The sequence below is a fragment of the Thamnophis elegans genome, chromosome 5 (genome assembly GCF_009769535.1).
Source record: "Thamnophis elegans isolate rThaEle1 chromosome 5, rThaEle1.pri, whole genome shotgun sequence".
NCBI lineage: Eukaryota > Metazoa > Chordata > Lepidosauria > Squamata > Colubridae > Thamnophis > Thamnophis elegans.
Window position 1 is genome coordinate 47,179,596 of NC_045545.1, and position 11,437 is coordinate 47,191,032.

The 11,437-nt window shown below is 37.3% G+C and overlaps 1 protein-coding gene across 1 annotated transcript in view; it reads left to right on the forward strand.

The window, feature by feature from the left end:
- Positions 1-11,437, forward strand: part of LOC116509029 (bromodomain and PHD finger-containing protein 3-like) — a 47,890-nt gene that overhangs the window by 34,055 nt on the left and 2,398 nt on the right. The window contains 8 exon segments of the mRNA XM_032217912.1: positions 699-735; positions 737-777; positions 780-968; positions 971-1,201; positions 5,970-6,066; positions 7,654-7,751; positions 8,637-8,734; positions 11,141-11,295. Coding sequence (XP_032073803.1) covers positions 699-735; positions 737-777; positions 780-968; positions 971-1,201; positions 5,970-6,066; positions 7,654-7,751; positions 8,637-8,734; positions 11,141-11,295 — 946 coding nt within the window.

The window sequence follows — 11,437 nt, forward strand, 5'->3', positions numbered from 1 at the left end:
TAGACTGAATGCTTCGATGGAAAGAGAACTTAAATGGAAGAAGAATGCAAGTGTGATTTCATTCTGTGATTGAGTTTCAAGCATCCCATAGTCGTGTTAGTGAACAAGAAATATGTCAGATCTGGACTGTTCTGAATGTTTTTGTGACTGTGCAAGGAACAGGGACAGTTTAGTTTTGTTTGAAATAAAAAAAAATACATTAGTGACTGCTTTTAGTGTGCATGAAACTGGATTCTTCTTTAATCTCTAGACTTTTATATGTCCGAATCCTCTTATGTGAAGGTCAGATTACTTGAAAAGTATTAGAATCTGAAAAAAATGAGTAAAGAAAGATAGGAAAATGACTTTCATGCAGCTCAGTGTTTCCAGCATATTTACTCAGAAGTAAATCCTCCTAAATTTAATGTGTGGGAGATTAAGAAATTTTGCTATTTATTCCATCCTAAATAATGCCACAGAATAATGATGATATATTTCCTGCTTCTTGCGAGAGTCAGAATAGTTCTTCTGAAGACTTAGATAAGATTCTCTCTGCCTTGTTCCCCCATACTTGGAATGCCTCTCTTAAATACATAATACAAAACGTAGTTATTAACTGATGTACCATTGACTTACAATCATAGGAGGAAACAGAAAGCTGTGATCCTACTTTGGGGAATACTTTGTAAGATGTTCAAGCAGATTCTTTTTCTCTTTAGCAGATGACACCAAGCCCCCACTTCCCCTACCCTGGAGCCACAGGACCTGCACCCTCCCTATCGGAGCTGGACTCTCTGCAGGACCTCCAACTCTCAAACCCATTAGCGAAAGCAAGTCCTTGAACAGACTGCATAAACGGCTGAAGTCTGAGGGCGAGCTCTTTGATAAGAAGACGCTGCAGAGGGAGAGCCACCACGCCTTCCACCGCTTGCTCAGCGATAACGGCCTGAATGGATTGGCCCTTCAGGCTACGGGCACGTCTGCCAGCCCCCGTTTAGTGGAGTGGGCAGGCGGACTTCTGTCCTTTTTAAAAAAGCCAAGAACGGGGTGAAACTACCAAGAGATCTGGACTGTCCCCTTGAGAATGGAGAGGACCACAGCCAAAGTGGGCAGCTCTCCCCCTCCAGCATAGAGGGTGAGCAGCCATCTCGGAAACAGCCACAGAATGGGAGCTACAGCAAGAGCGATGACGAAAAATCCCCCAGGCAGGCAGGAGTGACAGGTGACTCCCCTGAGCTTTCATTCCTCTGATGTTTTGGAAAGTCAGAGATTTCTAGAGTAAGGGTAGCTGGCTGGCAAGAAATGTCCATGTCTCTATAACATCAAGCTTTTTTCCTGAGTGATAATTGGCTTCTGTGCAATTTCTGTCATAGGAATCTTCACACCAGGCCCCAATGATATTAAGGACGAGAGAAAGCTATGGGCTCCAAACAGAAGATTAGCCATTTCCAAATGTGGAAATTATGCTGACCTTTGATTTGTAATTGATTTGATTACTTTTATTATTTTTTATTCTGTTGCTAGGACTGTTTTTAGGAAGATTTGGAACATTTGATAGTTTGAGATATAAGAGCAGAAAGGGGTATGCATTTCTTTATTTTCACCCCAAAAATATTTCCCCTTGCCTAGACTCTTTTCATATTTTAATTTGGGGGAGGGTCACTATGTATATTACTTTTTTATAACTCTTCATTGGAATGAATTCTGACACTATTGAGATTTTTTTTCCAGTGAACATTTTGTGTAAACAGTTAACACCAGAATCTTCTCTACTGCTTTTAGAATAGAACAAAATTATGTGCCAAACACAAATTTGATGGTGCCTAGAAGAATGCAACAGTATTAAAAGTTCACTATTTATAAGATCTGAAATATTAAACAGCAGGTTCTAACATTTTTCTTAATGTGTTTCTGAATTCAAGGCACGTGATGACTCACAAGTGAATATAGATCAGGCTCCCCTGAAAAACGTATTTGAAAATTCTCATATCAAAGTTCTGCCGATGATACTTATCTCTAATAGTTTATTCACATGTGGCAGTTAACATTCGATGCTGCAGTCATTACATAGTGAACATTGATCTGTGAGCCGTTGTATTATTTCAATATTTAAAAGAGAATCAAATTATCCTTAACCATGCCAAAAGCAGTATTTTTACCTATGTGTCCCACAGAGTACTTTTATTTATTTGTCTATCAAATTTATATGGCTGCCCATATCACATAACATGACTCTAGGCGGCATACAATAATCAAGTAAAAAGCAACAGAATGATCCTGTGAATAACAAAATTTCTCCTGAAACTGTTTAAAAGAGACAATATATATATATATCAGTAATTTTAATATATTGCAGGACCAAAGACATATGTTTTCTTAAGTACTAGTAGTAGATAACACTGATAACCATTGCATGCAACATTTTTTAAACATTTTTTAAAGTAGCAGCAAATAATGTTAAAGTCATGGGTCTGTCTTTTCCAAACTAGTACTGGGGAGTTACGTTTTGTGAGGCTTGTCATATTTCGGGAGCATCCAATTTTGAGAAACTAGCAGCAGGTGAAATCTCCCACATCCCAAGGTGTTTTGATTTTTATGTGTTTCAGTGTTGAGGGTACAGTTGTACAATGAGGCAGCCGTTGGAAGAGTTGAAGGAGGGACAGATTGTCATGGAGAATACATACGTGGTTGTGAAGAGTCAACAATGATATGGTGGTCACATAATTAGTGATGTGTGTTATGTTCCCGCATCCATGCTTTATACATTTGTGTAGCCTTATTTCAATAGCTCTGGTATCACTTGCAGGTCTCCTGTACAAATATTAATTAAGCTTAACCCTGTTTGCTTTTGAGTTCAGATGCAGTCACCTTAATGTGTTAGGATTACATAGCAGCTGTTGTTAAAAATAGTAAACCATCAGGGTAGTTTCATATTCTAGTTTGACTAGTAAGCGCAGTGGTTATTTTTCCCATTTGAGGCATTTGTGTGACAGCTTAGTGATTACCAAAATATTTTAATATTCTTCTGAAAACTGTTTTCATTCAGACTTCCCCCCCTTAGACTCCATCCTTTTTATCTTTTTGTTCATGAATAGAAAATTATATAGTGAAGAAAAGGGAGTTTTCTGCTTTTCCTCTCATGAATAATTATAAGGACACATTTGTTAACAAAAAGAATGAAGACTAGTTGGCAGAAAATAAGATCAAATAGTTTATTACTGTCAGTGGTAATACTTTACAAATAGAATGATTTTATTCTTGTATTTTGAGAGGGTAACGTGGACCTTTCTTTAAAAAAAAATAACATCCATAGGGAGTCTTCTTGAGGCTAATGTAGTTCATGAATGCATTTTATTTGGGAGCCTGCAACATTTCTGGTTGTCTCTCTGATTGTTGCTCTACATTTATCTATTTTCTATGACCATGAGATTCCATTCCTGTTCAGTCTAATGTTTAATCAGTTTATGGTGGTTTGAATCATATTCACCATTTAATTGCCAATTCACCAGATCTGAAGACATCCTTTTGGAGCATTTTACATCAGAGGAATAATTTTGGTGTTGGCATTTTTTTTTTGGTAGCTTTACTGCTCAATCTTGTTTCTAGTTAAATAAAATTCATTATCATCATAAAAAATAGTAGATCATACACAACTTGAAACAAAACAGCAAAGATTGTCATTTTAGTAGTTCTGGAACAGTTTTAGCAGATCAGGCAGATAAGATAATAGGGATACCTCTAAAAGCATTTAAACCCCTTTTACATAGGCAGGGTGGTTAAACAGAATGTGGTGATGCTATTATTTATCACTCCCAAGACAGCTGTTTTTGTAGGGGAATTTCCTTTTGTAGCATCATTGTAAATTATATTCCCAATTTTGATGTCTTTAGTTGGATAAGAATTATTCTATAAGAACTAGGCTCAAAAGTGAAGATATGTTTATATCCTTTTCATGTTAAAATTTATCTTCCTCTGTACACCCTTTCTTCTTCTAGAACCAAGAATATTACTACTTTTTGTACCTTTATACTTATAATACTTATAATAACAGGTATTAGTGAATATATAGAAGATAGCTAAACAGTTTTTTTCTTTAAAATCATCATAATAAAGGAAATGACAGTAGGGAGAAAAGTAGCACCTTTGTTATAATACAAATGCATAATAATCTATTGGGATTAAATAAAGACAGAAACAAATAGATAATCTCAGAAGAAAAGTAATGAGGTGCCTAAGGGATTCTTGTGTGAATAATATAATAATCAAAATTCAAAACAACAATTAAAAGGATATGGATAAAAGACTTAGCCGCTGAAAAATCATGGGATAATGGCTGGAATAAAGACCATTCTAAAATTGATTCTGTGAAAGACTGATAGAATTACTGATACACAGTACTATTTTTATGGGATAGTTATATCAGGCAAAACCAAAATAAACCTATATGTAGAACATTAAGTACACAATTCAATATGAACTGTATTTTATATTTATATTATATATATTTATAATCATACTGAAAACTAGTGTTGTGTAATCTCAAAACTTTGTGTCAGAGATAACCTATAATCCATATAATGGTAGGTTTGCATGCTATGTTGTTTTCATTCTCTTTTAGTTATCTGGGTCCAACATAACTTTTAATTCATAAAAAACATGATTAAAGACAGTATAATGTTTAACACTTCTTGATGTAGGAGATGTTTACAAAAAGACAGTACATATTCATATACATACAAACGTTCCAACCAGTGGTGGGTTTCCAATTTTTTTACTCAGGCAGGTGTGCGCATGCAATGCTTCTGGGCACATGCAGAAGCGTCTGGGCAGGTGGGCGGAGCCTCCCACCACCGCTACTACTGGTTTCCCCGATCCGGGCCAAACCGGGAACAACCCACCTCTGGTTCCAACTTTAGTACAGTATATGCAAGATTCCCCTGGTGATCAGGGCACTTGCATAAGATTGTAGAATATAATCTTTGAAATATAAACACCCCCCCCCCAACTACTGTATTGAATTATCTGTTTTATTCTACTACTATACTTCTCCTATTGTAATAATGCACAAGAAGAAAGATAAAATTACCTTGAAGTGACTTTTATGCTGGGGGGAAAATGCAATTGAAAATGCAGTGAATGTGTATTTTGGATGAATTCTATTAGTTGAAGGGATAACTTGGAACTAATTGGCTTCTTTATTATTTTGGGGGAAATAAAGGAAAAAGCAAAATGTGCATATAAAACCAAGTGTGTTATCCTCTTAACTTTATTTGAAAAAATACCATCTGAGAGGATCAAAGGAATGTAGGAGTCTATTAATCAGATTGTCCCTAGAATAATTACTTTGATAAATATCTCTATCAGGCTTCAAACTCAAATGTTATATTGTAATTAGGACAAGGAGTTAAAATTGCTCACATTTTCCCCAGGCTCTTTTGTGCATCATTTAATAAATGGGTTCTTACATATATTTCACTTTCCTGCCCCACAATTACTCTATCTAGATTAACACAATCTATATGTTAACTGCATAAAGTTTTATTGGGTTCAATGTAGTGGCATCATAAATGAAATTTAGAATTCACTGGTTGCTGGTGAATCCGGCTCAGATTTGAAAAGCTAAAGCAACATTATAAATTCTGCTATGCCCGCACAGGATTCTCCTTAAGCATGATGAAGTTTGATAATATAGGTTCCTAAACTTTCTCTGGCTGCCAAAACAGTTAGATTAAGTTTATTTTACTGCACAACCAGGTCTCTTGAATCAAAAATAATTGCAGATATCCAGATGGAAAATGCTCCTTGGCTGCAACTCTGCACAAACATTAGGAAGGTCATGCCAATTGTTGCCTTAAATCTGATGAACGTGCTCATCTAATCCCATTAGCTGGAATATATAATTGTGTTTCTGAGTTTTCCTCGATGAATCTCTGAATATCTTTTGAAGAAGCATATTATGTGTAACGACTTATTCTCACCTGTCTTCTCAGCACCTGTGACTAATGGCTTCAGGAAGCATGTAGAAAGTGGGTCTGATTCAGAATGTAGCTCTGGACGGGGCAGCGGTGTTTCATTTGATATTTGCAGGTAAGACCCTTTTTGGGTGGTTGCATTCAAATAATTAGAATTCTACTAATTTTATATATTTACTGTAGAAGGTTTTTCAGATTTCAAGGTGATTGTTCTTTCCTTACGTTTTGGGCAACATACAATGCAGTAGTAGCACTGGATCTCATATGTGCAGTATATGTTTACCTTATAGTAGGGTTTCCCAGGCTGAGGTATATCTCCCTTGGGGAGGTGCAGACAAAGTCCAGGGGAGAAATGAAGAATCCTTTAGTTACAATATATGGTTACAACCAAGTCACCTTTTCCAAAGTTTCACTGTATTATTTTCATTGTTCATTTGTGTCCATTTTGGTGTTTGGATTTCTATAGGAGGGGTATATACATTAAGATTACACTAAAGGGAGATGAAATGGCAGGTATGTTGGAAGAAAGTTTGGGAACCCCTCCCTTGTAGCTTATTTATTTTCTGACCCTTTCTTCATTTTGCACTAGTATTTTAAAATTAACTTACCTGATGATTCCAAGATGTATGGGTACCATAAGGTCAAGAATAAATTCCAATCCAAGTGGTAGGGAAGTTCTCTACAAAAAGAATGGTTTGCCTTGTCCAATAAACATCTAAATCCTTTTAGATTTATATCCAAACTTTTGCCCTAGAAATTGTAAAACCATATTAGCTCTGCTAATTCTTACCTTGTCATTGTCTTTCTTTATCTTTCCCAACAATGTTAAGCCTCCTTGGCTTTTTCTTGCTTCCTCATTCTTCCTATGCAATTCCTGGGAGCAGTTAATCACTATTTTAACGTCATAACAGAGCCCCTCTCCAAGGGAGATAAGCAGTTTAGAAATAGGAAATAGTAATCAATCAATCAATCAGCAATTATTTTGCACTTCATGTGGTTTCAGTTGCCCTGCGGATATCTCTATCATGTAAAGGTCTTGTGGCCCACTGGAGAAGGATGCTGAAATTTCATATCAAGCCCAGAGGAAGGTTTTCACACTAGTATGGTGACCATCCCAGAAAATAACATTCCGCCTGTCAAGCCCCGCCAACTTGCCATACCTGGGGGGAAGGGGGGCCTCTCATCCGCCCGTAGCCCAACCAAGGAAACGCAGAACCAGACAAGCAAACACAACCAAGCTGAATTCAGGGTTAATGGCTGACGCAGGTTTAATGGCTGAGAACCAGCATGAATAAGTCCTGGTAGATTCCAAGTCTGTAAATACCATAGCCACGCCCACGGCCCAGCCCACTATCATAGCCAGCATCCGGCAGCTAATTGTCCTCCTTCCGGGTTTCTCCTCAGGCGCCTGTCAGCTGTTCCGGCTGATTTGTGTTGCGCCAGTCAGCTGGTGAGTAACGGGCAGGCTAGTCTAATGGAGAGGGCATCCGGTGGAAACTAAAGACTCAACCTGGGGTATCGCATTTCTGATGCCGGAGTGGAGATGGATCCAAATAAGAGCCAGGCTGTAATGGGATGCCTGTACAGAAGGGTTTTCTTTGTGACTAATTTTCCTTTAGTTCATGACATTATATGAACTGAACTGAAGCTATCAAATGGTATTTAGTATCTCACTTTCTTGTCAAACCTCCTTTTTTCACAGTAGTCCGCCACCACACAAACGTAGCCGAGGGAAGCCTGCTCTTATACGGGTCCCTTTTCTGGATGGTGTAAATAAAGATTTGGCATACAGCAACTCAGGTGAGATAAAATTTGCATATGAAATTCATATGAGTAAGATATAGGGGCTATTTTTCATGTTAATTGTGCCACAGGAGAATAGGTTCTCTGCATATTTCTGTGGAGGTAAGCACTACCAAATTCAGCGGTGCCTGCTTTTGAATAGTCATAAGAACAGTTTGTCAATTTATTCTTTAAACCGGTGATGTCAGAACTTGCAGCCTCTGAAATTAAGCAGTGATATAATCTGCTTCCCTGAACAGGAACCAGAATTCATTTCTGAATGCCTTCTCAGCCATTTGTCATGAGCCTTGGTTAGCACAGTGGTTAGAATGCAGTATTGCAGGCTAACTCGCTGTTCACTGTCAGGAGTTCGATCCTCACCAGCTCAAGGTTGGGTCAGCCTTCCATCCTTCCGAGGTTGGTTAAATGAGGACACAGATTGTTGGGGGTAATATGCTGACTCTGTAAACTGCTTAGAGAAGGCTGTAAAGCACTGTGAAATGTATATAGGTCTCAGTGCTGTTGCTGTGCGACCCCCGTGCATGCATGTGACACTCCTGTGCTCCCATGCTCATGTACCACGCCCCCAGGCCCCGTTTTGGCTTCCAGGTTGGTATAGGAAGGAGGCCTTCCAAGCCCATGTATGGCAGAGACCTGAAGACCAGCTGGCCGGCAGGAGGCACATGTGTGAGGGACCTGGGCTGAAATGACGACTGGCATGCCTACAGAGGGGGCTCTGCATGCCAACTGTGGCACGCATGCCATAGGTTTACCATCATGGGTCTTGACTGCGTACAGTCTATGCTTCCATAGTAATAGCATTGAATCTTCAGTGATGAATTCAGTGATGAATTTGGCATAGCACAACATAATTCTAAATTGTGTATTACTGTAACTTCTTAGGAAGAAATTTGCTGATGTCATATGAGGAACACACTGATCTAGAACCTCTGGAACTTGTGTGGGCAAAATGTCGTGGCTATCCTTCTTATCCAGCCCTGGTATGTATCTAAGGCTAAGTCAGCAGTACTTCTTGGAAAAAGAAGTTAATTCTATTGAAGAACTGTCTCACCCAGTATATATATATGTATATGTATATGTATATATATTGTATAGATCTATTTCAAGCTATTTAGCTCTCATCAGCTAGCCATACCCTTACTGGGATTTGAACCTGGGCTATATTACATACTAGGCAGACATCTTAGCCATTAGGCCACAGGCTCTTATCTGTTATATATATATATGGTTTTTCTGTTCAAAATATATTGAGTTTAAATAATAAATAGTAAATTAAATTCTTAATAACTTGTGTTTCTTATTATTGTAGCATATTGTGAGTTAATATTTATGATGTATTACTGTTTTTAACTTTTCTGAGGTAGATTCCTCTATGTTTACTAAATAGCTCATTCTCTAAGTCTTTAGAATTTTAAAATCTTATTCTAAAACATAAATTTTCCTGACAACAAAATGCCAGATTAACGCATTTATTCTATAATATTTTACTCTGCTTTTCACAAAGTAGATTTGAAATAATATCTGCCTTAAGGTAGATGATGATGTAATATTATATAAATTCCAACAACATAACTGAGAAGTACAGACAACATTCAGTTAATACTTTTCATTTTTTTAAAATAATTTTATTGAAAGTTTTAAAAGATAAAAATTAACCCAACTGATATAAAATAAGGAAGAAAAAGAAATAAAAAAGCTGAAATTCAAGAAAGAATAAAGAGAAGTGGCTTCTGGCCTTCTTTATACCCTGTTTTCCCCGGGGAGGTCTTATTATTTTTGAGGTGCAGGAGGCAGGGAGAGTGGTCACCTCATGGCTGCTGCTGTGTTGCAGTATTTCGGGGAGGGCTTATTTTAGTGCATGTGCCCAAAAGCCTGATTGGGCTTATTATCCGGGGAGGTCTTATTTTCAACTTTCTTTACATCTTTCTCTAAAGTTACATTATGACTCTCTTTCAAAACCAGAAACCATAAATTCATTTTCTTCTGTTTTGCTCAAAAAGTCTATCAAGAGTTTTGAGTATTTGCCTATTATTTCTTATCTTGTGTCAGATTCACAAAGGTGTTTTCAGCACAACCTGTGGGTTTGACTCTATTTCGTATTTTCAATAGGGTATATCTAACATAACAAATTTATAAATCTACGTTAATCTTGATTTTGTTGTACTTACAAATAACAAATAATACAAATCTCAGATCACATCCTTCTAACTCCAAAAGCCTTCTCTTTTGCATCTTGTAATACTATATATTTAACATTTGGTTTCTTCCTCTGCCACACAAACTTAAATATATCCATTTGCCATTGTTTAAAATGGTGCATTAGTTGTCAGAGCAGACAAAAACATCATTCTACACAAGACATTCATTTTTATCACAGAAATTCTCCCTAACAATAACAATAGTAGCTTCTCCCATATTAATATGTCTTTTTAACTCCATTCCATGTTTTAATACTAATACTTAATGTGCTAATACTTTCGAGTGAATTCCCAGATCCAGTTAAAATTCATATTTTAATCTCAGAAATCTAAGGCATTAGATTCAGGGTATATAAAAGTGTGCCTTGTTCCATATGAAAATGAAAATATAAAATAAATTATTACAACAAAATTTTATATACATAACCACTTCATATGTATGTGTACGAATAATATGTTATACAACAATTTCAATAAATGCTTTCATGGTACAAGAGAGTGATTATCAAGGTTAACCTTGATAATTCTGGCGCCAATACTCCATATTTTTCGGAGTATGAGACCCACCTTCCCCCCCCCTCAAAAGCATGGAAATGTTGGTGCATCTTATACACCAAATACAGCCCCATCCCCGCATCCCATTTTTGCAAAAACAGACCATTTTTTCGCAAAGACTGGGGCATTTTTGCTTTTCCTCAGCTCCTAGCAGCACTCTGCAGGCTGCAGCAAGGCTGGGGTAAGGCAAAATTCCCCCATTTTTGTGAAAAATGGCCTGTTTTCCACCCGTTGTTTGAAAAAACGGGGGCATTTTTGCCTTACCCCAGCCCTGCTGAAGCCTGCAGAATGCTGCTGGGGGCTGAGGGAAGGCAAAAACTTTTTTTTCTTACTTACCTCTTCAAAATCTTGGTGCGCCATATACACCAGTGCATCTTATAGTCCAAAAAATACGGTATGTTCTTAGAGAAATACATTCTTTCCCTTTAAGCCATAAGTAAAGGCTGGTCTAATTTGTGCAAAAATATTTAAGATTCATTCGCCAAAACAAAATGCCCATGTTACCACCTAGATGCTCTCTAAGCTTCTTGTTTCAAGCATCCTTGGATTTTACCACAAGGGCTCTTAAGTCTTTGAGCTAAATTTTTGTGACTTGTGTTAAATCCCCATTGTGTTTTGCTCTTTGCTTTTTAGATCATTGATCCTGAGATGCCACAAGAGGGCCTCCTTCACAATGGAGTCCCAATCCCTGTCCCCCCTCTGGAAGTGTTAAAATTAGGTGAGCAGAAGCAAGCGGAGGCTGGAGAAAAACTTTTCCTTGTCCTTTTCTTTGACAACAAGAGGACATGGTGAGTAAAATAAGCCAATGAAGGGTAATAACTTCTTTTCTTTGGACAATAGAATATAAAGTATTTATTTTAATTAATGTAGCAAGCTTGCTGATGATTGAGGGACGTTTCGATCTATGTAACTGAGTAGTAAGCCAAGAAT